This window comes from Equus caballus, chromosome X (genome assembly GCF_041296265.1).
Source record: "Equus caballus isolate H_3958 breed thoroughbred chromosome X, TB-T2T, whole genome shotgun sequence".
Classification (NCBI taxonomy): Eukaryota; Metazoa; Chordata; class Mammalia; order Perissodactyla; family Equidae; genus Equus; species Equus caballus.
The window spans coordinates 67,016,820-67,043,235 of NC_091715.1; the positions used below are offsets into that span (position 1 = coordinate 67,016,820).

The window sequence follows — 26,416 nt, forward strand, 5'->3', positions numbered from 1 at the left end:
AAACTGTGGATTTATGGTCCCCAAAGACCCTCATAAGGATGGGGTGCTTCAGCATGGTCCTAACAGAAGGAGCACGGAGCTGGCAATATGCTAGCCCCAAACCAGACACAGCACTAGGAAGCTGCCAAATTCTGTGTTTACCACCCTCCCATTCTTCTTTTTCTTTCTTGCCCTCTTCTTGGGCTCTGTCTGTCCCTACTCACAGGGGTCAACAGACCTCAGGATGTCTCCCTACTCCATAGAGAAACCTAATTCAGGAGAGCCACTGAGAAACTTGTCTCCACCAAAGTATGAATGATCCTTTATATATTGTCATTCTTATGGGGCTTTTTTATTTCAATGGACTAAAGTCGGCGTTTCCATACTTTGGGAATGGTAGGGAAATCTTGATACTTTACTGGACTAATCACCAAAATTATTCCCACCCATGTGCAATTTGCTAGAATTCCCATCGACTAAGGATGCGCACCCACAACAATAACCCCTACTTGCAAACCAGAAACTTCTGCCTTCAGCAGCCCCGATCTCAGGCTCCCGGTCCCAGGTGAAACCAGACGGCTTTGGGGCAAGGGTGATTGTTTCTCTACACACAGAGGCTAGGGTCACCCAATAAAGCTCTACTTTCAAGAATGAGCCCAGATTATTAGACAGCAGCAGGCCACACTGCCCCAACCCCGTCAATTTGCTGAGGGCACCAGAGAGACGGTGGATGGGATGAGAAATTGTCTCCTCCTCCTAAATCTCTTGGCATACTCCTCAGTCGCTTCAGTGTCTGTTCTGGCCGCCCCGTTGCCTAGCAACCACCTCCGCCTGCAGGGGCGTGGGGCTGCTTTTGACCTGTAGGGGGCGCCTGTCTCCCTGGGGCCTCGGAGGAGCTCTAGAATTTGGGGGTGGGGGTGGGGGTGGGGGTGGGGGGGCGGGGAGTTCCAAGTGTCAAAGCATCTCAGGGTTGCAGACCTCCTCCAGCTGTCCTCATCTCAGTCGATGGCAATTGCACCTTTCCAGATGCTCTGGCCACAAACCCTTGGAACCACATCTCATATCCAACCCAGTCTAGTCTGAGTCTGTGGAGTGGGGAGAAGCTCACTATGAATTTAAAGAGATTTTACTCATATTCATTAAAAATGGACAGACAAGGGGCTGGCCCCGTGGCCGAGTGGTTAAGTTCGCGCGCTCCGCTGCAGGCGGCCCAGTGTTTCGTCGGTTCGAATCCTGGGCGCGGACATGGCACTGCTCGTCAGACCACGCTGAGGCAGCGTCCCACATGCCACAACTAGAAGGACCCACAACGAAGAATGCACAACTATGTACCGGGGGGCTTTGGGGAGAAAAAGGAAAAAATAAAAAATCTTTAAAAACGGCAATTGACAGAGAAACTTATTATAACAACAACAACAAAAAAATGGACAGACAAGAGAGAGAAAAGAAAGAGCAGCCAATGGAGATGGGGCATGGGGAGGGCAGTTCGACCATTTGAGGCTTAGCAATGCTTGTTCTTCAATCAGAGCGGTTCAGAGGGCCAGGCTATACGGGGCTTTTTTCCTGAGCCACTTTTAGGATGTAGGAAAAGAGTCTAGCACTCTATATTGACAAACTGCTGAGCATATAATAGACTTTAAGCTCTCAAGTTACCAGCCTAGCCTAGACTTGGTCATGAAGGAAGATATTCATTCATTTGTTCATTCAACAGTAATAGTTAACCCCAACCCACTGTATACCAGCTAATGTGCTAAGTGTTTTACATTTAATCCTCACAAAAACCTTGTGATTATTTCCTTTTCACAGATAAAGAAACTGAAGCTCAGAGAAGTAAAGTAACATCCAAGGTCACACAACTAGTGACTGGGTTGGGTCTGACTGAGCAACCACTGTGTGCCAGAGACTAAGAATATGGGAAACAAGACACTTCTCTCTTTTCTCTACCTCACGTAGAGTACCTTTTCTCTACTGAGTCACCCTTCAGGACCAAACTAAAAATGTCATCTTTGTGAAACTTTTCTTAAGTGCTCCCCACCATAAGTAGATATTAATTAATTAATTAATTAAGTAGATAATAATTGCTTTTCTGTACACCCGTCTGAAATAGCGCTTTTCATGGGTATTGTAATGATCTATTTCCATATTTCCATTTCTCTAACTCTGAGCACCTCAGTGACAGGGCCTGTTTACCATTCATCTCCACTTGGATGTCTGATAGACATCTCAAACTCAGCATGTCCAGATCTGGACACCTGATCTTTTCCCCCAAAATGACCCCTCCTAAAGTTGTCCTCATCTCAGTTGAAGGTAATTCCACCTTTCCAGTTGCTCTGGGACCACACCTCATATCCAATTTGTCAGCAAATCCTGTTGACTCTCCCTTCAAAATACATCCAGAATCCAACCACATCTCATCACCTCCAGTGCTACCGCCCTGGTCCAAACTACCATCACCTGTCACCTGGACCACCGCAGTAGCCTCCTGACTGGTCTCACTGCTTCCACCCTTGTCCCCTGTGGCCTATTCTCCACACAGAAGCGAGAGTGATCCTGCTAAACCCAAGTCAGATCATGTCATTTCTCTGCACAAAACCCTCCAATGGCTCCCCATCTCTCTCAGAGTAAAGCCAAAATCCTTATAATGGCCTGCAGGCCCTACACAATCTGGTCCCCTGCTAAATCTCTGAGCTCATCTCCTAGTACTCTCCCCCTGCCTCACTTTGCTCCGGTCACTTGGTCCTTCTTGCTGTTCCTTGGACGAGCCAGGTGTACTCCTGACCCACGACCTTTGCACTGGCTCTTCCCTTGCTATGTACATTCTTCTGCTTGGCTCACTTCCTCACCTCCCTCAAGTCTTTGCTCAAATGTCACCTTCTCAGTGAGACCTACCCTGACCAACCTATTTAAGGTTGCCTCTATTCTAATTTCCAGTTTATAGTAAATACAGGGTATAGAGGAATGAGACAAATGACACCATGAGGGAAAAAAACCCCAGACAAATCCAGAATATAGGACATTCTACAAAACAACTGACTTGTACTCTTCAAAAAGTCAATGTCATTAATCAAAAAAAAAAAAGGTGGGAGACTTCTAGCTCTGGACCCAGTAGTAATAGGCACACTTCTCCTTATTCCTCCCACTAAGTACAGCTAAAACCCTGGACATTGTATATAAAACAAACATAAGAAGACTCTGAAAGAAAGAGAAAAGGGCAGACTGACTAGGAATCTCGGTGACCTGAACTCATGGTGGTGAGTTCCCTGGGTTTTCTTGTTGACTCTCATATTCCAGACTGGCACTGGAGAAACCAGCAGCCTGGAAATGCCAATGGGTACAGACAGAAAAAGCCTCAATAAAAGCCTGCTCTCTCTAGTCAGAAGACCAGGAAATGGGCAGCTTAGCCAGACAGAAAACTCTTAGACAATAACCATGCTACTACAACCGAACAGCACAGAAAAGAACTGCAGCCCCACCCACGCCAGCAAAGGCCAAGTAGAAATCCAGACTTTTACTCTTTCCAGGCTCCCCCAAGCTCTCTGGCATGGTGTCAAAGAAGGCCAAGTAGGGAGCCTGGACTTCCATCCATGCAGGGTAACAAGGCCTCTCCTCTCCGCTGGGTGGTGTCAGAGTGCCAGAGGAGGCCAAAAAGAGGGTCAGGACTTTTACCACTGCCCCCCCTCCTTCCCTCCCTACTCCACTCCTCTACCACCCTCACTGCCCCCCTCCCATGGTCAGTAGAAGCCACCTGGGGAGCAGGAAGGAGGCACTTCAATCCCTCCCAGCCTGAGAAGTATCAGTGGAGGCCTAGTGGGGAGCTAGAACTCCCACCCCTGCCCAGCAGTAAGGAGAAGCCCTGACCTTGGGTATCAACCAACACTGAGGGAGGAAGTTGAACTTATACACCTACCTGGCAGTAACCAAGCAGTGGCCCCTTCCACTGATTGAAAAGTGTCAGAGGAAGCCTACTCAAAACGAAAGATTTATAAATAAGATCCAGAGTCTCATAATATCCAAAACTGTCTAGGATGCTATAAAAAATTACTCATCATACCAGGAACTAGGAGACCCTCAATTTGAATGGGAAATAATTAACAGGTGCCAACACCAAGATGACAGAGCTTTCGATGATCTGACAAGGATTCTAAAGTGGCCAACATTTTTTTAAAAAAATGCTTCAATGAGCAATTACAAACAAAGTTGAAACAAATGAAAAAATAGAAAGTCTTAGCACAGAAGTAGGAGATATAATAAAGAATCAAATGGAAATTTTAGAACAGAAGAATATAATAACCAAACTAAAAAATTCAGTGGATGGGCTCATCAGGAGGATGGAGAGGATAGAGGAAGGAATCAGTGAACTTGGAAATAGAATATTAGAAATTACCCAATCTGAACAACAGTGGGAAAATAGATTTTAAAAAAGGATGAACAGAGCCTCAGAGACGTGGGATTATAACAAAAGACCTAACATCCATGTCATTGGAGTCCTGGAAGGAAAAGAGAAAGAGGGTGGGGCTGAAATAGTCCTCAAGAAATAATGGCTGAAAATTTCCCAAATTTAGCAAAAGACATAAACCTACAGATTCAAGAAGGTGAACAAACCCCAAAAAGGATAAACTCAAAGAAACCCATGCCAAGACACATCATAATCAAACTTTTGAAAACAAGACAAAGAGAAAATCTTGAAAGCAGCAAGAGAGAAACAACACCTTACCTATAGGGGAGAAACAGTTCACATGTCAGTGGATTTCTCATCAGAAACCATGGAGGCCAGAAGGAAGTGGCAAAATAAATTTCAAGTGTTGAAAGAACTGCCAACCCTGAGTGCTATGTCTAGTAAAAATGTCCTTCAGAAATAAGGGGGAAATCAAGATATCCTCAAACGAAAAGCTAAGAGAGTATGTCGCCAGCAGACCCACGCTAAAAGAATAGTTAAAGGCAGTTCTGAAAACAGAAAGAAAATGATAAAAGAAGAAATCTTGGAACATGAGGAAAGAAGAAAGATTAAGATGAGTAAAAATGTAAGTACATATAATAGACTTTCCTTCTCTTGAGTTGTCTAAATTATGTTTGATGGTTGAAGCAATAAGTGTAGTGTTGTCTAATGTGGAGCTCAATCTAAGTAGAGGAAATATTTAAGACAACCATATTATACATGGGACAGAGTAAAGGGACTTAAAAGGAGGTAAGGTTTCTACACTTCCCTCAACCTGATAAAATGATGACAGCAGATCTTCGTGGTGATGAAATAATTCTGTATCTTGATTGCAGTGGTTGTTATAGGAATCTCCACATGTGGTAAAATGGCATAGATCTATACACACATTGTACCAATGTCAATTTCCTGGTTTTGATATGTATTCTAATGATGTAAGATGTAATCATTGAGGGAAACTGCGTGAAGCGTATATGGGCCCTCTCTGTACTATGTATGCAACTTCCTTGTAAATCTACAATTATTTCAAAATAAAGTTTTTTCAAAGATTAGGACTGTTTCTAGATTGAAAGTGGCTAAAGACACAAATACAATGTGAGAGCACTGATTAGATTCTGATGTTAAAAATATAAAAGGCAAGCGTGGGGGAAATTTGAATATAGACTGGACATTAGATGATATTAAGTGATATAAAATTATTGTTAATTTTATTAGATGTCATAGTAATATTGTGGTTATGTGGGAGAATGTGTTTATTCCTACAAGATGCATATTAAATTATTTATGGGAGAAGTGTAATGAAATCTGTAACTTAAATTTGAATGGTTCAGAAAAAAAGTGTAAATAGATCGATAGACCAAATATAGCAAGATGTTACCAGTTGTTGACTCTATGAGGAAGATATATAGATGCTCATTGTACTATTATTTCGACATTTCTGTATGCTTGCAAATTTTCATTTTTAAAAAAGTTGGAGAGGATATGTGGAGGATAGATATGTGATAAAGCAAGTATAGGTAAAGTAAAATGTTAATGAGACTCTAGATGACAATTGGGTGTTTGTTCCCTGTAAAATTCCCTCAATTCTTCTGTGTGTTTGAAATTTTTCATATTAAAATGTGGGGGTAAAAAACATGAAGAAAAATTATCACAACCGGTGTCCCCCACAGCACTCCCAATCCCTCTTTCTCTGCTCTACTTTTTCTTTTTATCCACAGCACTTATCACCATATATACTATATAATTCACTTATGTATTGTGCTGATTTTTGTCAGTGTCCTCTCACTAGAATGGAAGCTCCCCAGTGGCAGGGGTTTGTTGAGTTTTGTTCTGTTTGCTGCCACATCCCCAAATCCTAGAACAGTGTCTGGCAAATAGGAGGTGCTCAATGAATACTTGTTGAATTAAGAATGAATTTCTGTATCCCTAGGACCTGGTCAAGGTCTTGCACAGGGTAGGTGTGCAATGAATGTTTGTTGAATTGAACTGAGATCTAAGTTCTGCAGGAGAACTTAGAATAGACCTGTTGTACTAGAGTCGTTCAGAGCATGGATTCTGGAGTCAAATGGCCAGGATTTGCATCCTGATTCTGTCACTTCCAGCTGTGTTACCTAGCTGTATTACCATATCTGAGCCTCAATTTCTCAGTGGCAAAATTAAGGTAATAATAGTAGCACCTTGGTAGGGTTTTTGTTTGCATGTAAAGCATTTAGGACTTTGTGAAGACCCAATAACTGGTAGCTAACGACGAAACAAGAACTGGAAAAATATAAAGTCTTCCTGGCATGTCATCTTTCCTCCATCCCCCAACAGGCTGAGCCAGGAGAGGCCAAGGAGATGTCCTTGGAGAAGTATTCCCAAGTTCTTCTCCAGACCCCTAGAATATTTTCTCTCACTTCAGATCTCTTCTTACCTTTCCTCTTGACCTGGACTCTCTTTCCTCTTGGTATCCTGAAGCTCTTTCCCCCATCATGACCACAAGGGAGTGGAGTGGAGGAGAGAGGAGTCTGTGGACCAAGGACAAGAGCTTAGAGCCTTCTTTTCCTCCTGTTCTAGGCTTGAGTCCCTCGCTGGCGATAGAAGCAGGTCAAGTGTGAGGTTTGGTCATTTCGGGGCCTGGAGGTTGAGAGAACAATAGTCCTGAGAAGGAGGTGCTGACAGGAGAGTGGTCTCATAAGCTACCCTCTTCCTTGGTCCCCTGTTAGGAGAGAGCACCTCCCTTGCCCTGCTCCAACGTCCCTTCTGTCCGTTCTGCTGCCTAAAATCTTTACTTCTGGTGGCCCCAGATCAGAGCAAGCCCGGGGACCCATTGAGCATCTCCCTGCAACTCCCTCTTGCAAGTGGGATGGGGTGGAGTGGGTGGAGGATGGACGGAAATTGGGGATATGGGGGCATGAGATTGGAGGCTGAACTCACCCTTGGCCCAAGTCCCCTGCCCCTGCTCTAGGGTTGGCGGTACCCCTGATATATGGGGATCTGGGGCTGAGCCTGGGGGCGCCACTGCTTCTGTTCCTTTAAGGAGCCGCTGTTTAGCATTCCAGCCGCTGCCGCTGCCGCTGCCTGACTCTGCACGCTGATTGGCTGGAATCAACTGAGAAGGGAGCCAGGGAGAGATGCTCTTGACTCCACTCAGATCCATCCTGGGGACCAGTGCAGGAGCGGTCCTCGCGGCACCCAGCCTTTGCCCAGGCTCCCACTTCTTCTTTGCCACTGGGCCTCGGCCCAGGAGCCACAACGGGCGACACGGAGCCGCCAGTGCTGGAGGGGGAGCCGTGGGTGCGGGGCAGCGTCGGGGCAGAAGCCCCGGGACGCCCGCCCGGCCCCAGGCCCCGCTCCGCCCGGGCGCCCCCACGGGTGCCCCCCCCTTCCTGGTCCGAGCAGTGTGAGTGTGCCCGGGAGCCCGGCGGCGGCGGCGGCGGCGTGGAAACCGGCGTGGGCTGGGGGGTCCGGGCCGCAGGGGGCAGTGCCATGCACAAGCATCAGCACTGCTGTAAGTGCCCCGAGTGCTACGAGGTGACCCGCCTGGCCGCCCTGCGGCGCCTCGAGCCTCCCGGCTACGGGGACTGGCAGGTGCCCGACCCCTACGGGCCAGGTGGGGGTAATGGAGCCAGCGCGGGTTATGGGGGCTACAGCTCGCAGACCCTGCCCTCACAGGCGGGGGCCACCCCCACCCCCCGCACCAAGGCCAAGCTCATCCCCACTGGCCGGGATGTGGGGCCAGTGCCCCCTAAGCCAGTCCCAGGCAAGAGCACCCCCAAACTCAACGGCAGCGGCCCCAGCTGGTGGCCCGAGTGCACCTGTACCAACCGGGACTGGTATGAGCAGGTATGGACCAATGGAGGGGGGGCGGTGGGGCAACCCAGGGGGACTGAAGAGAGGGGGCCTAGAGGCCTGGAGTGCAGCAGGGTTTCCTAGGGCTCCAAGACAGTGGAACCTGAGCCCTAGCATTGCAGCTGAGCCAACAGAGGCGGTTGGAAATGTGGGCTTCCCTGTGTGTATGCTTGGGGGTCTCCATTTGGAGGGGATTGGGAGGAGCTGTGTGTGTCAGGAGGTGAAGGTATGGCGGAGGGGCACATTTTCCTGTGTGGGGGAATTGGGTTTGTCTCAGTGTGGGGGTTTAGCAGTGTCTGTGTGTCTGGCAGGGGGCGGGAGGTTCTGCGGGGGCTGTGTGTGGTGTGTGTCTCCACAGGAGGGGAGGAGGGGGCATGATGCTCTGCGTAGGGGGGACATGTGTGTGTGTGTGTGTGTGTGTATGTTGAGGTGTGTGGAGGGAGGCAATGGAGCTCCTGTGAATCTATGTAGAGGAGTCCATGTGCCCAGCTGCTGAGCTTCAGCCCTCAATGCCATGAGTCCCTCTCCGTCCCAGTCCCTTTGTGTGTGAATGTGCACATGGACATGTGGGGCTGTCTCTCTGAATGTGGAGGTGTCTCTGTAGATGAAGCTGCAGAGATAGCTGTGTTTGCCTGTGTGTGTGGCTACATGTATGTGTGTGAGCATGTGGCTGCAAGTATGTGCACATATGTGCCTCTGTGTGTGTGTGTGTGTGTGTGTGGTGTCCCTGTTGAGAGGCGCTTGACAGGCAAGGGAGGGGAGGGGGAGGAAGCGAGAGACATGTCCCAAGCAAGGCTGATAGGCTGCTGAGAAGGACGGACTCTTTTGTCCAAGCAGTCCGAAGTGTGTGTGTGCTGGGTGGAGGGGGGGGGGGGGAAGGGGGGTCTGTAGCAGGCTTCCTAGCTCCTGGAGCCAGGAAAGGGGCAGCTGCCCCGGTGCAGGGACTGGCCCCAGTGGAGCATGTCCCCCTTGGATACCCCCAGATGTGGGAGAACTTGGCCCCCCAGCTCTGACTTGGCACAGCTTGGGAACCCCTGGGTGCTGGGCACAACTCCGGCTTCCACTCCCAGCCTAAACTGCCAGCTTAGAAAATGGAAGGAGCATCTGTGGGAGAAGCAGCAAAATGGAGGCTGGGCCGGCAGAGCCAGGTCCCTGGCATGCATGGCGGAGGCCCTGTCTGGTTATTCGGCTCTGCAGCCCCCAGGGTAGGGAGAGAGAAGGAGGAGGCTTTGCTGTCGAGGGCAGGTGCTGACTGCCCCAAGCTGGTGACCGTTCTGGCTGCCTCTGTCCTCCTCTGGGGATAGGATGTGTTCTCACTCCGAAGCAAAGATGGGGACTTCCTGGGGAGAGGAGTCCTCAGTTCTGGCCTTCTGTCTGTCCACAATTACTGCTTCCCATGCGCCTTGCCTTGGCCCCTTGCCCTCTCCAGCAAGTCCCCCTCTCTCCTTTTCCCCTCTATCCTGGGGCCCTACCCTTGCAAACACTCTCTCATGCTTGTCCTGCTCAAATGGGAGATGAGTGCCAGTCCCAAGGCTGAGCAAGTTGGTCATGGTTTCTTTGCCAGGGTTGATCCCTGGATGGCTCCTGGCCCTGGGAGCAGGGTCCCTGAGGGGGGCAGTGGGAGGCTGGAGGGTGGACCAGCAAGAGCCGGGAGCTTCTGGGTCTCACTGGAGCTGGGCTTTAAGCATGGCTTATCACATGTGGGCACACATGGTACACCAGATGCATACAAGAGCTGCATGAGTGTCCTTTTGCCTGTGTTTCTGTTGCATGGTACTTCAGGCAGCTGCGTTGGTCTCAGGGCTCTGAAGAGCCATTGGTTCTTCCTCCTGGGATCAGGGACCAGAGGGGGCCTGCGCTGGAGTCCTCCCACCAACTCCTAGGGCTGAAAGGGATAAAGTCCTGGGCCAGACCCAGAAAAAGTGTAGGCAGGACTAGCCAGCCCTCTCCCCGTCTCCTCTCTGCTTCTTGAAGCCAAAGCTGCGTGGGGTGGAGGTTGGAGGGAGGAAGCAGAGCTGGGCATGTGGAGGAGCCCTCACCCGGGGTTTCCAGTTCCTCTCTTCAGAGGAGGAGACCAGGGGTCAAGAAAGGGGCAAGGCAGCCAGAGAAAGATTGGGGAGGGGTGCCAGGATACCTGGGGAGAGAGGCAAGAGGGCTCCTCCGTTCTTGGGGATGAGTGTGGGAGCCAGGGAGCAGGTTCTACTTGTCTGTCCAAAATCACATTTTCACTTGGTGATGGCCAAAAGTATGTCCTGTCTGGGGGCCACCTCTGTGGATTGGTCAGACCAACCCTGTGTTTCCATCCCCTTCCCTTCCTCTCCTCCCATGGCTACTGCTTGTTGAAGGTCATGGACTCTGCTGTCCATGCCTTGTTCTACCCTGGTTCTTTCTGCTGGGAAATACAAAGGGTTCAGGATCAAAAACCCCTTGGTAGAAATGGATTAGGACTTTGACTCCTTCTGCCCAGTTGAGGATTTGGGTTCCTGGGGACACAGAAGGAGATGTAGAATGAGGGTTTATGAGGTACTCTGAAGAGGGCAACTTTCCTTTTTCCCATGGGCTTTACTGGGGAAGGGGACGAGTGGCCAAAACATCAGTGGCCTTGGCAGCTTGCTTTAATCAAAAGAGCACCTGGAGATCAGGTTCTAGCCCCTGCTCTGCCACTAACTCCCAGTGTGCCCTTAGGCACAACCCATGTCCTCTCTGGGCCTTAGTGTCACCATCTGTCACATGAAGGAGGTTGGACAAGATAGTGTCCGCTGTCCTTCCAGCCCTGACATGGTGGGAGTCTGTGATCCCCAGGTCAGGGAGGGCTGTGGTTCAGAAGGGGAACAGGTCCCTGTCCAGACCACTGGGTGCCCCCATGGATGCTGGGTGTGGCATGGTTTGCCTGCCACATGTTCCATTTCTGCCATCCCCCTCAGGCCAGCCCTGCACCCCTCCTAGTGAACCCCGAGGCCCTGGAGCCCAGCCTCTCGGTGAGTGCACCACTGGCTGGCTCAGTCCCAGACAATTGATCTGGGCTAAATGAGCAGCTGGGTTTGGCCTGATATGGCTGGAAGCAAGGGGAGGGGGGTGGCCTCCTCAGGGTCAGCCTGTCCCCATCTGTGGCCAAGAGGTATCCTGGGGTCGATTTGGGCTCTTCTACTCTGTGGGGAGTGGGGGAGGAGCAGGTTGACCAGGGGGGTAAGATGGCTGGGAGGGCAGGAGGCATTTAGGGAACTGCCTGTGTCTTCCCCTAGGTGAATGGCAGCGATGGCATGTTCAAGTATGAGGAAATAGTACTTGAGCGGGTGAGTCTGCCAGTGGGGTGGGATGAAAGGGGAGGGGAGGGTTTGAGCCAGGAAAGAGGAGGGCCCTGAACTTCAGTCTCAAGACTCATGGGGGCACCTGCATTGAGAGGACGGGGAAACAGCAGCCCTCAGAGGCTGCATCACTGCATCAATCAATCAACCAACTAACAAATATTAATTAATTGACCTTGCTTGCTGAGGCCTGGGGAATTGGGGAGGGGATGGCTTTGCTGAGGCCTCTATGCCAGAATGGTCAGCACAGGCTGGGAAGCTGCAAGGTTTCTGACGAATGTGCCTTGGCCTGCCATGTCGCCTTCTGAGGCCTGAAGACCCTTCTCTGGGGGGCTGGGGGAGGTAGGGTTGCCAGGAACCCTCCCTCGTGCCCTCTGAGTGAACAGACTGTGCCCTTCCACCCCCTTCTGCAGGGCAATTCTGGCCTGGGCTTCAGCATTGCAGGTGGCATCGACAATCCCCATGTCCCTGATGACCCTGGCATCTTTATTACCAAGATCATCCCTGGTGGAGCAGCTGCCATGGATGGGAGGCTGGGGTGAGGTGGCCTGGGAGCAGGGCTGGAGGTGGCAAGGGCAGGATGGAGATGAGGGAAGGAGGGCTGCCAGGCAGGATGACCCTTCCATTAGATCTGAGAGGGTTGGCAGGGGGGGGGAGGGAGGGAGAGGGAGGGGAGGGAAGGAGGAGGAGGTAGGAGATGGGGTTGAGGGGTGGTGGCAGCGCAGTGTCATGCCTCTTGGGCTTCCCCCACAGGGTGAATGACTGTGTGCTGCGGGTGAATGAGGTGGACGTGTCGGAGGTGGTGCACAGCCGGGCTGTGGAGGCACTGAAGGAGGCAGGCCCTGTGGTGCGGTTGGTGGTACGGAGGCGACAGCCCCCACCAGAGACCATCATGGAGGTCAACCTGCTCAAAGGTCCCAAAGGTGTGGCCCTCTGGGTTTCTGTGTTCTGGCCAGAGGTCTCTGGTTGGCCCTGTAGGAAAGGGAAAGGAATAGCCTTACTCCTTGCCTGACTCCCTGTTCCAGCTCACAGCCTTCTTTCTTGACCTCACGTCTCACCCTAACTGACCTCGGGATGGCAGCTTAGTGTTTGGGATCCCTGGGGGGAGCTCCTGTGGGGCCAGTGGGTTGGGTTTGGGATTGACTGAGCACTCTATCTTCTCCTTGTGGCCCTCTCCCACTCCCTGCTGGCTCCTGCCCAGGTCTGGGTTTCAGCATTGCTGGGGGGATTGGCAACCAGCACATCCCAGGAGACAACAGCATCTACATCACCAAGATCATCGAGGGGGGTGCTGCTCAGAAGGATGGACGCCTACAGATCGGGGACCGGCTGCTGGCGGTGAGACAGCCTTCCCAGGGTGCCCAAATGATAGAGTGGAGAGGAGGAGCTTGAGCAACCTCTCACTCCACCTGAACCTCACTCAGGGACTAGGCATCATAGGGAATTTCAAGAGCATCATCTGAGCTGTGTGTACGCAGATACTGAGGTCCTAGTTCTTCTCATGGCTGAGACTCCCTCACCTGCCCTACCCCTATCTCATGCTTCTCTGCTCCTCACAGCACTATCCTGGGGCCTCTGTTAGAGCACTGTTGAATTTCAGTGAAAAGGCACCCCTTAGGGTTCCCTGAAGAGGCCCTCCCTTCTCCCAGTGCTAGCCCTAAGGCCCCTCTTCTTGTAGGTGAACAACACCAATCTGCAGGATGTGAGGCATGAGGAAGCTGTGGCCTCACTGAAGAACACATCTGACATGGTCTATCTGAAGGTGGCCAAGCCAGGCAGCCTTCATCTCAACGACATGTACGCACCCCCTGACTACGCCAGCAGTACGTACCCATCTGCCTTGTTCCTGGCCTGAAGCCCCTGCCCCCTGGTTTCCGAAGGGGAAGAAGTTCATACCCCTTGTTGAGAGAGAGAGAGAGAGAGCAAACAGAGAACTAGTGCTCAGAAGAGCTGAGTCCAAACCCCAGCTCTGTCCCTTATAGCTGGGTGCCCTTGGGCAAGTCCCTTTCACCTGTCTTTAGTTTCCTCTTTGGCAAAAAGGAGCTAATGCTATATGTGCTGCCTTCCTCATAGGACTGCTGCAAGGATCAAATGAGATCATGGACGAGAAAGCCCTTGGAAACCTGTATTAGGCTATAGAGATGCGAGGGATTATTATTAGTCACATCTCCAGTCATGCCTTTCTTTGTAGACTGCCTTGACTTCAGCTCTTTCTAAGACTCACAGGAGTGAGCCTAGGATTCAGAAAGGGACTGTGGAGGAGGAACCCTGAGGGGTGGAGTAGGGGGCAGAAGCCTGAGGAATCAGCATCCCTTGGTCTCTTTTGCATCTGGAGGGGGGTGGGTAGGGTACCCAGGTGGAGCGGTCTCTGAACTTTTCTCTCGCTTTCCTGATTCCAGCTTTTACTGCCTTGGCTGACAACCACATAAGCCATAATTCCAGCCTGGGTTATCTCGGGGCTGTGGAGAGCAAGGTCAGCTACCCTGCTCCTCCTCAGGTTCCCCCAGCCCGCTACTCTCCCATCCCCAGGCACATGCTGGCTGAGGAGGACTTCACCAGGTAAGAGCCCAACCCCCCCCCCCCCTTCATCCTATCGAGGGTTGAGGAGGAGAGGAATCCATTTCTGGCGGACCACAGGCCTCCTTATAGTATGGCACAGAAGAGGACAAGGCCCTCAGTGCTCCTGTCTTTGAGGTCTGAGGACCTCTTTCAGCCCTTGGGGCCCTAGGGAGGGACAGAGGTGGTTGCAGGGACAAGTTCTACCATCAGGGGGAGTTCCAAGTGTGTGGCCCTGATCTGAAAGTGCAGAGAAAGGGTGGGGTGGAGAGTTTAGGGGGCTGAGGAGGTGGAGGCTGCGGGGTTTCCTGCCCTAAGACAGTTGCAGCCCACTCTGCTGCAATCATTCTAAACTGGAGAAGAAAGAAATTCAGCCAGTGGGGTTGGCGGGACGCTGAGAGGCTGGCAGGGCCGGTGGCCTCACAGGGAACAGCCCCGCCCCACTCTGGCGGCGGCGGCAGCGGCACCGGCAGCGGCGGCAGCAGTGGCCTTGGAACTGGTCTGGCCGGCCAGGGTTCCGGGGGACAGGTTTGCTGCAGGGTGGGGCCTGGTAGGCTGCTGGGCTGGCTGCAGTGGGGCCGGAAGGGTAGGCGGACGGGGGAGAACTGGAGGAGCCATGGAGAGGGCACGCAAGTTCTCAGGCTCTGGCTTGGCCCTGGGCTTGGGCTCAGCCTCGGCCTCGGCCTGGAGGAGAGCTTCGCAGAGGTGGGCCTGGCCGCTCCGCTCCCTGCGGCCTGGAGGGGATGTCAGGTAGGAGGAGAGGAGGGCTTGGAGCAAGAGCATCCGGGACTCAGGGAGGGAGACTCTCACCGGAGACTGGAAGCAAGAAAGGAGGAGTCTTGGACTTGGGGCTCCCCTGATGAAAGATGCTTAAAGTGAAGGCAGTGGGCTGAGAAGGTGTGCTGGGAGTTGGGTTGTATGGATATACATGAGTGGCTCCCCTGATGACACTTTTACAGACGGATTCCTTAGACATGGTTAGTTAGAGTTGCAGTTTTTATGTGCTTTTCTCCTCTCTTCAATTAGGCTCCTAAGCTCCTTTTGGGGACCTGGGATTTCTTTATCTCTGTCTCCTACATCACCTAGCAAGGGTACATAGTGGTAGCTGGTGACTAAATCTGTCGTTGGGGAAGGTAGGAGGGGTCATAGTCAGTGGGTGGAATCTGAGGCTGCGGAGGAGCTTGTGTAAAGTAAGTATGCACGTTTTGCTGATGGTGACTGCAATCAACCCCAGGGTGATTGCACTGCCCCTAACTGATTCCCCTTGTTGGGGCCCAGGGTGCATCACACTGATTGGTAGGATAGGAGAATCTGGGGAGGAAGAGGACCAGTGAGTGGGCTCTGATATGTGGTCTCTAGAGCCCAGGGCAGGGCTTTGTTGATCTGAGAGAGTAGGGGATTGTCTGCTGAGAAGCTGACTCCAAGCCCTCAGGAAGAAGGGAGGGAAGAGGAACTGAAACTTGGCAGCTGACAGAAAACAGCAGCCAAGCAGGTTTGAGGAGAGAAAGGGAGGAACAAGGTATCATACATAGGGACCCAAGTCCTTCTATAGTGATATAGGCCTCGTTCCAGGCTGGCCCTCACAGAGACAACAGTTGATATCTACCTTGTCCTGACCCTTCCATTCCTTTCCCACCAGAGAGCCCCGCAAGATCATCCTGCACAAGGGCTCCACAGGCCTGGGTTTCAACATCGTAGGAGGAGAGGATGGAGAAGGCATTTTTGTCTCCTTCATCCTGGCAGGAGGCCCTGCTGACCTGAGTGGGGAGCTGCGCAGGGGAGACCGGATCTTATCGGTGAGGAGACAAAGGCAAGGTGGGAGGATGGGAGCTGTGTCAGTCTAAAAGGGAGGAGGGGGGACCTCGCTTTCTCCAAGGAATGCTTGAGATGGGAGAGGCTGAGAGCTGGAGAAAACTTATATTCTCTTTATAGATATCCTTAGCGAGGGACAGGGACCAAGACCAGACTTATCCTTGAGGAGGAAATGAATATCTTTTGGGTCTTAACCCTGGTTGGCATTTGACTACCACAAAGATAATTATTACACTAGAGATGTCGTATACTTTAGGTCTCAACATAGGGACAAGGATGGGATATTGAGAAAGGCATCTGAGTAGGCTTAGGGATGGGCTACCCATCTCCCTCTCCTAATTAGTATGACAGAGGACTCCCTTTCTTGCTTTTGGGGTGGCTCATAGCTCCTCTCTTTGGACAGGTGAATGGCGTGAACCTGAGGAATGCAACTCATGAGCAGGCTGCAGCTGCTCTGAAACGGGCCGGCCAGTCAGTCACCATCGTGGCCCAGTACAGACCTGAAGGTAAGAGAAGAAAGGTGGGACAAGATGATTTGGGAAGTTTAGACTTACGCTAAGTGGTGGCTTTTTGCCATCATGGGTAGCAAAACCACTTGATCAAGTCCCTTCTATCCTAGTGCAGTAACCTCTTCCTCTCCCATTTTCCTTCTGGACAGGGGTAGGGGTGGGCAGCTTGGGAGCATCTGTCAAAGCTGTGCTCAGAGCCTGCTGATCAAGGCTGCAGTGCAGCAGAAGACCAGTAGTGGGCAGCAGCCTACGGGAGGAAGCACACAGACTGGGGGCGACTGGAAAAAGGGGGGAAGGGAGGCGGAGGCGAAGGCCTCAGAGGCAAAAAACAAGAAACTGTTTCTCTTGGAATAGAAGGTGAATAGCTCTCGGTTAGAAAAATCTCACGGAGAAAAGATGTGAACTCTTAAAGGATCTTGGGCCAAACCTCCGTGACCCCCACTCCCCTTCCCTCATCAGGGTGACGGTGAAAGACCTAGAAAGGCGCTGAAAAGGTGATGCTATGCCCTCGGGGTAGGAAATGGGGAGTGGAACCCCTCCCCCTACGGGGGCCCTTCTTTGTGTTCTCAGGGAGCAGTCCCCGGGCTGGGGCGAATGGGCGGGGCAGGTTATGCAAATGACGATGTTTGATTGGCTGGGGTCAGCCAAGGCCCAGGTGCCGAGGTGAGCTGCGGGATGGCGCGCCCGAGCCAGCCGGCCGGCCGGGTGGCCATTGGCGGGCCGAGCGCGGCCTCCAGCCGCACGCCCCGCCCCCTGACCCAGGCGGAGGGCGGCAGGCGCCCCTCCTTCCCCCCTCGCGCGCCTCAGGCGTCTCCTCCTCCCCCTCCTCCCCCTCCTCCTCCCTCCTCCCCTCCTCCCCTCCTCCCGCGCGCCCCGCTTTGTGTCCGTGGTCTCCCGCGCGGGACGGAGGGCTGGCCGGAGCTGGCGCTTTCTCAGCACTAGACCTGGACTCCGACCCGGCGCCAGGTGAGGTGGGGCGGACAGGGGTCAGGCCCCCTCACAGTCCCCCCTAGCCTCTCCACGGTTCTGTTCTCAGACTCTCTCTTTCCAACACTGCGCCCCCAGCTCTGCGCTCTCCCGCGAAGCCCTCGCCGCGTGTCTCCGGCCCCGCGCGGTGCGCAGCTTTGGAGCCCCTTCTGAGGACCCCTCCTGGGCCCCGGGGTGCGCCGCGCCCGCTCTCCCGCGACTGGGCCCTGTCAGGCCGTCACCTCTTTGCCATCAGCTCTCCCCGCCCACGAACTGTGCCCCCTTCTCGCCCCAGGGCCTCGGTCCTACCCTCAGCCTCCTTCCTGCGGCTGCCGCGCCCCCAGCAGCTCCCTAATCCCTATCCTCAGAGGAATTTTCTAAATCTTCCCCTCCCCCACACGCAGTAATCCACCAAACCTGGCTACCTCTGGGAACCCCCGAGATTGGCTTGGCATTCTCAGCCCCCCTCCCCCCCGCTTTTGTTTGCAAGGATTTTCATACTGTTCCCGACGACTTTCGCCTCCCCCTCCTCTTTGTAAGCCGGCCTTTGTCCCTTAGGTCTGTAGCGCCTGGGCTCCTTGGACACCTAGGCCCGTGGGCCGGTTACTAAGGTGGAGGAAGGGATCTCTACGGGGCAGGTGCTCTGGTGCAGTGATGAGAAGGGGAGAGGCTGGGAGCCCTGTCGCAAAGCTGTAAGGGATCGAAAGTGCCTACCTTTGTCCTTTCCACCCTCTCCCCGACTCTTGTTCAGTGCCTCAAGCGAAGAGCCTGAAGGGAAAGAAGAGAGGGGCCTGCCACCTTCTGCACTAGGCATTATGGATGGGGACCGAAGTATAGGGAGGTAACTAACAGGAGAGCTTGTTGGTCTGAGGTAATGGGAAGGAGAGATGCAAATAGACCCTTTGAGTCATTTCTCTTCACGTTTGGTGTTCAGCTTAATGACAGGAAACATACCTTAGGGATATTGCTTTTATGATTCCTGCGTGCGCTCTTTGCTTCTCAGTGTAGAGCTAACCATCTGATTTTCATTAGTAACCAATATTTATCCGTTTCATGCCCACACTTAGACAACATAGGTTCTGCAAAGAAAATGGTTTCTCTTGCATATTTGTGTGTGTGTGTGTGTAGGAGAAATTGATTTGTTTCTTTCGGTTTTGCTCTCTGATGTTGGGCACATGGAAACAACACTGAATTTGTCTGGTGGTAGTATCTTGGAAACTGATGACTGCATATTTCTATGAGTTTTGTTGGGAGAATGTAACTGACTGGTTTGCGTTAAAAGCTGCAAGTTGTCCCGGGTAAAGGGATTCCTGTGGTGTTCATTGCTCTCTGAGCGTATTTCTGAGTTTATAATATATGTTGAGGTGCTATCTCATGTTAGGTCTCTCTACCATTTGCTAAACAGAGCCTTTCTTCTCTTAGGATTTGGTTGAACCACTGTTGTTAAGGCTCTGGCACCCCAATCTTCTTTCTTTCTTTGGTTTGGTAAATCCTTCAGGGCCCCGACATGCAAAAGGTTTTTTTTTTCTGTTCGTAAATGGACCCTTGGAGACAGGTCCAGAGGGACTATCAAGCATTCTGTGTTGGGCTCTGAATTTTCTTTGAAAAAGTGATAGTTTTTAAAAATAGGGACTCCATGTTGATTATTTTATAAATATGTTAAATACTGTTCTTTGGAAGATTGCATCATATGGGCATTTACAAAATGAATAATCCAAAAAATGTCTGTTGGCTAAAATGGCAGAGACGTTGCGTGTTATTGGTCAAGTAGGTGTTCATTCTTTGTCTTTTTTTTCACATAGAATATGGGAGCTGGAAAGGATCACGTAGGCCAAGCCCTCATTGTGCAAACTGGAATAGCGACAGGAGAGCAAGGACATGACTTGCTTAAGGTCATGAAAGGAAAGTTGCCGAGGGTCAGCAATTCAGCAATCGGTTTAATCTTGAGGGACAAACCCTGAGGGACAAACCGTGCTTGCAAATACCTGAGAGACCTAAGACCTAGTTAGAGCAGAGGAACAACAGGAAAGGACCTGGGGAAATAACAGAAGAGAGACCAGGGAAAGAGATGTATGTGCCCTGGAAGATTAGACTGATCTCCATGGTGGCCATGAGGCACCATTGCCAATCCACCACAGCCTATACCTGGATATCCTTTAGCATGATAGCTTACAAAAATAGCTTTGACTAATTAGAACAATCAGAGTAAGAAGAGTTTTTCTGCTTTTTTAAAGGCTTAATTGAGATAGAAATCATATACCGTACAGTGTACCCATTTAGGTGTACAATTTAATGGCTTTTAGTATATTCACAGAGTTGTGCATCCATCGTCACAGTCAATTTTAGAGTATTTTCATTACCCTTCTCCTTCTAATACACAGAGAGGGTGCAAGCTTGGAAGGGTGATAGGTAGAGGACAGTTGCTTCCTAATGTATCTCCCCTGGGCACGTAGAAGCTGGATGGCAGCTTGGTGGGAATGCTCTAACCTTGAGATTCTTTCATATATCTGGTTCGCTTAGTATGGGTTAAACTCATGAAAATAGGAACTGTGTCTATCTGTTTGAACTTTGTATTGTGCCTAGCATGGGTACTTTACAAGTATTTTTATGGTGAAGCTTTGGAAAATATTAAAACAGGAATAGAAGTACTAAATGATAAGCACCACAGTGAGAGATGGTGTTTAATTGTTTCGCTCCTGATTGCTCCAAACTGTTGTGGACACAGCAGTCCTACCTGTTAGCTAAAAATAGCATTATGTTCTTGGGCATGTATAATCCTGCTTAAAATTCAGATTGAAAATTTAAACAACTGGCTCTTGGCAAAGGCTCTCTTCTACTCTATTCTGAAATAAAAAGTATTTTTCTGTGACTTATGGAATTGCTCCACCAAGGGAAGGAGGGACTTCATGTTATACCATTTTGATTTAGAAACTGTCTCCTACATTGTTTTGCCTAGTTACTTTGAGTCAGCCTCCATTTGTAAACCTGAACCCCAAATCAGGAGGTGAGCCAAAAATTGGTCACCAAGGTAGCTAAACTGGGAACTGATCCTTTGTGACCAGTCTTTTCCACTAGAGTCTAAATCCAGACAGGCTGGGGGTACAGGGAGTGAGAGGGAACGAGAGTTTTCCCTGCTTATCTTAAAGTGCTGAATAAGCACACTTTCGCCATGGAGACACCTCCAGGTAAGACCTGGAAGAGTTAAGGATCAGTGTTGATAATAACTTGAAAGCATAAAAGGGATATTGTTTCCATAACATTTGAATAACCATCCCATCTCCCTCTGTTTGAGAGTAAAGGATGTAAACATAGCTGCTACCCTATCAGCATAATCTGTCTTGAGAGCACAGAGGTGAAAGTTTATCGCGGCAAAGAATCAAAGTCCTGAAACTCTTATTGCCATCCTAAAAGCAGGCTAACGTCCTAAAAGAAGGCTAACGTGGGGAAGGAAGAAAATTAATTCCTGTTAACAGCATTTCTACGCTAAACAATTTGAAGGCAGCTAGTATTGTATTCATCTTTGTGTTCCCGGGATCTAGTCCAGAGCCTGGTACGTGGTTTGTCGAAGTGAATTATTTGAGTATGTTCCAGATGGTTTTGTAAGCATTCGTCTTCAGGATATCCCTGTCAGGTAGGTGGTATTATCCCCATTTTACAGATAAGGAGAGTGAGGGTCAGAGAGGTTGAGTGACTTGCTCAAGGTCACACAGCCAGGAAGGGACAGAATCAAAGTTTGAAGTCAGATTTCTTGAGAACTTTGGGACTAGGGCATTTGCCACTAGGCCACGAGTACCTCCCACCACAGCAGAGAAGCTGTGAGCCCCTCCCCCTACCTAGATACCTCTGGACACAGCAAAAGATACTGTTCTGAGACTCTTCAGATGCCAGAAGTTGTTAAATGAAGTAAAACCAACTCCCAGATGTCAGCTTTTTAGTCTTGATTGTCACAAACTCCTGCACCAAAGGAGGAAGTAACCTGGGGGTAGAGGGGCTGCTGGAAGCCTGAGGGAGACCCCCCTCCAAAGGGAAAGTGGACTTAGGAAGACTACCATGGGATAATAGTGCAGCCTTAAGAATATTAATGCAGTAAGTAGGCATTTCTCATTTCTTCAGGTGAAATGGAGTTGCATTTGTCATTCAGTTTTTTATGACCTACCGTTCACTTATTCAAGGGTGCAAATCAGTGTGATTTCGAATGTTCACAGAGTTGTGCAACCATCACCACAATCAATTAGAACATTTTCACCAACCCAAAAAGAAAACTCTGTACCTTTTAGCTGTCACCGGCCCCCTGCCCCAACCTCATCCCCCTCAGTGCTAGACAACCTCTAATCTACTTCCTATCTCTATGGATTTGCCTATTCTGGATATTTCATGTAAGTGGATTCATATAATATATGGTCTTTTGTAACTGTTTTCAAGGTCCATCCATGTTATAGCAAGTATCAGTACTTCACTTCTTTTTATGGCTGAATAATATTCTATTATGCATATAATACGACACGTTTTGTTTATCCATTCATCATTTGATAGACATTTGGGTTGTCTCCATTTTTTGACTATTATGAATAATAGTCTGTGAACATCTGTATGCAAGTTTTTGCATGGACATGTGTTTTCATTTCTTTTAGGTATATATACCTACTGGATCATATGACAAGTCTATGTTTAACCTTTTAGGGATGGCCAGGCTGTTTTCCATAGCAGCTACACCCTTTCATGTTCCCACCATCAGTGTGAGAGTTCCACTTTCTCCATATCCTCACCAACCTTGTTAATGTCAGTCTTTTTGATCCTAGCCATCCTGGTGGGTGTGAAGTGACCCCTGGTGGTTTTCATTTGCCTTTCTCCTGTGGCTAATGATGTTGAGCATCTTTTCATATGCTTGCTCTTTGCCATTTAGTTTTACTTTGCTTGGTCCCCTGATTTGATTCTCACTCTCTTTCCAAATTGCCTTGAGACCAGAGCAAACCAACTATGTTATTACTCAGGTGATCAGAGGGAACCAGGGGGATAAGGGACTACCTTTCATTCTTATCGCTGTGTGCTGGAGGGGCTTAAGGCTTGGGTGTAGATCATTTTAGCTAGGAATGCTGACCTGATAAAAATGATAGGGCCCACCTTTTTTTGTTTTTTTTTTAAAGAAAAAACAGCTTTTTCACATACTGTACAATTCACCCATTTAAAGTGTACCACTCAAGTGTTAGAATGTTCAGTGTGGTGCAGCTGTCACCACAATCAATTTTAGACCATTTTCCTCACCCCAAAAGAAGCCCTGCCCCATGAGCAGTCACTCCTCATTTTCCCCAAACTCCTCCCCTCTCCCAGCCCTAGGCAATCACTCCTCTTCTTTGTGTGAAGTTACCTTTTCTGACCAGTTCGTATAAATGGAATCATACCATGTGTAGTCTTTTGTGTCTGGCTTCTTTCTTTTAGTATGTTTTCAAGGTTCATCCATGTTGCAGCATGTAGTGCTTCGCCTTTTTTTTTGGCTGAATAATATTCCATCCTATGGTTATACTATGTTTTGTTTATCCATTCATCAGTTGATGGACATTTGGGTTGTTTCCACCTTTTAACTGTTGTGAATACCACTGCTATGAACACTCGTGGACCAGTTTTTTGTATGGTCATATGTTTCAATTCTCTTGAGTACGTATACCTAGGAGTGGAATTGCTGGGTCCTAAGGTAACTTGACGGTTAACATTTTTGAGTAACTGCTAGACTTTTTCCCCAAAGTGTCTAGAACCTTTCAGGCCCACCTTGTTTTGTAAACTTAGAAGAGAAAAAAATGTTAGCTTTCTTTTCAGTTTTGCTTCCTGGGTGGAACTTCATATACAGATGTGTGTGTTTGTGCTGGTCGCTTCTGTCTTCACATAGCCTGAGGACACGGCAGCTAGCGTTGGCAAAGCATTTGGAACCTAGCCGGACAGGTGCTTTCTTGTACTTGTTAGATGATGTGAGGCAAGAGCCTAGAAGCTTTGGTGTCTGTAAAACATCAGTTCTCCTGATGGGGTAGAATGATTAGAATACTATGGAGCAGCGAGAATGAATTATTTCTTATATAGTTATAGCTTTTTAGGATTTCTTTCTTTTTCTTTTATTTTTTTGAGGAAGATTAGCCCTGAGCTAACTCCTGCCAATCCTCCTCTTTTTTTTGCTGAGGAAGCCTGGCCCTGAGCTAACATCTGTGCCCATCTTCCTCTACTTTATATATGGGACGCCTGCCACAGCATGGCTTGCCAAGCTGTGCCATGTCCGCACCCGGGATCCGAACCGGTGAACCCCGGGCCGCCAAGAAGCAGAACATGCGCACTTAACCGCTGTGCCACCAGGCCAACCCTAGGATTTCTTTTTAATTTAATACGTTGCTTGTTGAAAACTTGACCCTGGTATTTCCACTGTTGCTTTGTTTAATGCTGTAGATTTATATTCCACAATAGGGGAATTGATTTATCGTTTTAAATAGAGAAATAGGAGTAGAATAATGTGGGCCTATCATTGTACTGAAATTAAAAAACACTGTTTTTGCTCCCTTTATGTTAAGAATGTACGTATACACATGGTGCTAAATCCTATGAGAATCATCTTGGAGGAGGAGTCAGGGGCCTGGGTTCTAGTTCTGACTTTAAGTAGCTGAATGATCCTGTACTAGTCAACCACTTTGGGCCTCAATTTTCTGATCTGTAAAATAAGGAGACTGTGCAAAATGATCTCTAATGTTTCCTCTAACTCAAATTCTGTGTGAGATAAGTGGGAGTGAGTTGAGAATTCAATTTACAAGTTTCCATTTGTACCCAGACTGTTATTGAGTCACGTAGTCTTGAGCTAGTAACAGTCGTACTTTAATAAGGGTCTTGCCTTCTCTTCTTCTTTCCCGTGATAAGGCTTCATCCTCTTGAAATGGACTTTTGTTTGCTTTGTATTGAATTTAGATATCTTAAAAAAGTAAAGGCCCTAGAGATTTTGAGATTTTTCCACTTGGTGAAATTGTGATAAAAAATTTGAAATAGACCAAAAGAAGAAAATTAACATATTTTGTATAAATATGTACATTGGGGACCTGGATACATGTTCTTCAGATTTTCAAAAAGGAGAAAGAGAGTTTTGCAGATCTTGGGTTAAATTTCAGACTGGATTATCAAGAGTTGTTTTGTAAACGTTCAGAAAAAGCAGTGGTGAGCACAGGAACCAGTATTGGTTCATCAAGGTCAAACAAGTCATGTCAGACTGGCCAAATTGCCTTGATGGACAGGGTTACTGGACTGGTAGATCAGGGAAATATGCTAGATGTGGTATATCTAGATTTCAGCAAGGCATTGGGAAGGCTTCTTTGGTCCACTCTTGGATAAGATGGTGAGGTGATAATAGTGATAATACATTTAAATAGATTTGCCTGCAACTGGTTGAATGATGAGTCCCAGAGGAAAATGATGCATGAGCCACGAGCAGTGTGGAGGGGAGTTGCTAGTGCACATGTGTCCTGGCTTTGTCCTTGGGCCTGTCCTGTTCAGTCTGCCTCCCCACTCCCCTCAAATTATGTGTAGTTTTCCTGGATATAATAGTATTACATTTAGATTTATAGAGAATTGGAAAATATAAAGTAAAAATTTTCAAATCACCTGTAAAACTGCCTCCAAATATAACCACTGTGTGTGTGTGTGTGTGTGTGTGTGTGTATGTATGTATATATATGTATTTCCCTCTAGACTTTTATATATCAAATAATACATATGTATCTCCTTCAAGACTGGGATCATTGTATTTAAAGAGTTTTATATCCTTTCTTTTAACGTACTTCATAAATATTTTATTAACATGGTTTTTAATAGTTAAATAATATTCCATCACGTCCGTGCCATAATTCACATAACCATTCCATTATTGGTGGCCATTTAGGTTGTTTCCAATTTTTTGATCTTATAAATAACACTTTGATGGAGGCTTTTTGTGAATCTGTGATTATTTCTTCAGAATGAATTCCTTGGAGTGGAATTATTGGGCCAAAGAGTATGAACGTGTTTGAGACTTTTGATATATTTTGCCAAATTGATCTCCACCTCCACCAAGAATATAAGAGTATTTTGAGATCCTTGCCAATATAGAGTATGTTTTTTAAAAATCTCTGCAAATTTAATAGGTAAAAACATATTATTTAATTCATATTTTACTTTATGTTTCTTTTGTTAATAATAAAATTGAACAGTTGTGTGTGTATGTGCATTCACTGGTCATGTTTTGTGTGTGGATTGCCTCTTCATACTCTTTCCCCATTTGCCTGGTGAGGTGTGTTCTTCCGTTCTTAATGATGTGTAAAAACTTTAATGTAGTTAGAATATTAGTTCTTTATCATATGTATTGCAATGACTTTTCCCAGTTTGTAGTTTGCGGTTTTAGTTTGATGTACAATGTTTTATGTTTTTATGTAGTCAATTCTACCACTGTTTTCTTTTGTGTATTTTGCCTCTCCCCATAGGTTTGGAAGGGCCTTCCTTATCCTGGGAGCAAATAAATATCTACCTTTGTTTTATTCTAATTATTTAATGTTTTGTTTTTGTATTTAAAACCTTAACCTACTTATTTATTTGTGGTTTATTTATGGTGTAAGGTAGAATACTACCTTATTTTTGCTCCAAACACTTAATGAATTACCTCAGTACCATTTATTAAAATAATCCATCATTTTCCTACTATTTTGAAGTGCCACCTTTATTATACACACGCACACGATTTGGATTTTGTGTTTCTTTTTCTGTTCTGTAATATTTTACTCTGAGATTATCAGTTACTGGAAAATAACCACAGATGTTTTGACAAATAACAAGAGTCTTTCTCTACGTCCCGTTTTCTGGGTTCTTTCCACAGAAACTTGACTCAAAAGAGATTCAGTTGATACTCCAATAAAGATTGTCAGAGATTTGTGATCCTGTTGGAGTGACTACTGTGAAGAACATTTGAATCTAGACTCTCATTTGACTGGGTAAAACATAGAAATCAGATGTATTAACTCAAGTTAGCAAGT

General features: G+C 48.5%; 1 protein-coding gene across 13 annotated transcripts in view; it reads left to right on the forward strand.

Moving 5' to 3' along the window:
• Nucleotides 1-7,538: 7,538 nt before the first annotated feature.
• Nucleotides 7,539-26,416, forward strand: part of DLG3 (discs large MAGUK scaffold protein 3) — a 52,966-nt gene continuing 34,088 nt past the window's right edge. For 3 of the 13 annotated variants that reach the window (XM_023634286.2, XM_023634288.2, XM_023634289.2), the window contains exons 1-10: nt 7,751-8,239; nt 11,170-11,223; nt 11,488-11,538; nt 11,964-12,088; nt 12,304-12,473; nt 12,752-12,888; nt 13,229-13,373; nt 13,950-14,109; nt 15,746-15,902; nt 16,322-16,424. In XM_023634286.2, coding sequence (XP_023490054.1) covers nt 7,883-8,239; nt 11,170-11,223; nt 11,488-11,538; nt 11,964-12,088; nt 12,304-12,473; nt 12,752-12,888; nt 13,229-13,373; nt 13,950-14,109; nt 15,746-15,902; nt 16,322-16,424 — 1,459 coding nt within the window. In that variant the 5' untranslated portion in view covers nt 7,751-7,882. Of the gene's footprint in view, nt 8,240-11,169; nt 11,224-11,487; nt 11,539-11,963; nt 12,089-12,303; nt 12,474-12,751; nt 12,889-13,228; nt 13,374-13,949; nt 14,110-14,321; nt 14,857-15,745; nt 15,903-16,321; nt 16,425-17,105; nt 17,394-26,416 lie in introns of those variants that run through there. The other 10 variants (XM_023634287.2, XM_023634290.2, XM_023634291.2 and 7 more) reach the window with 6 other exon arrangements.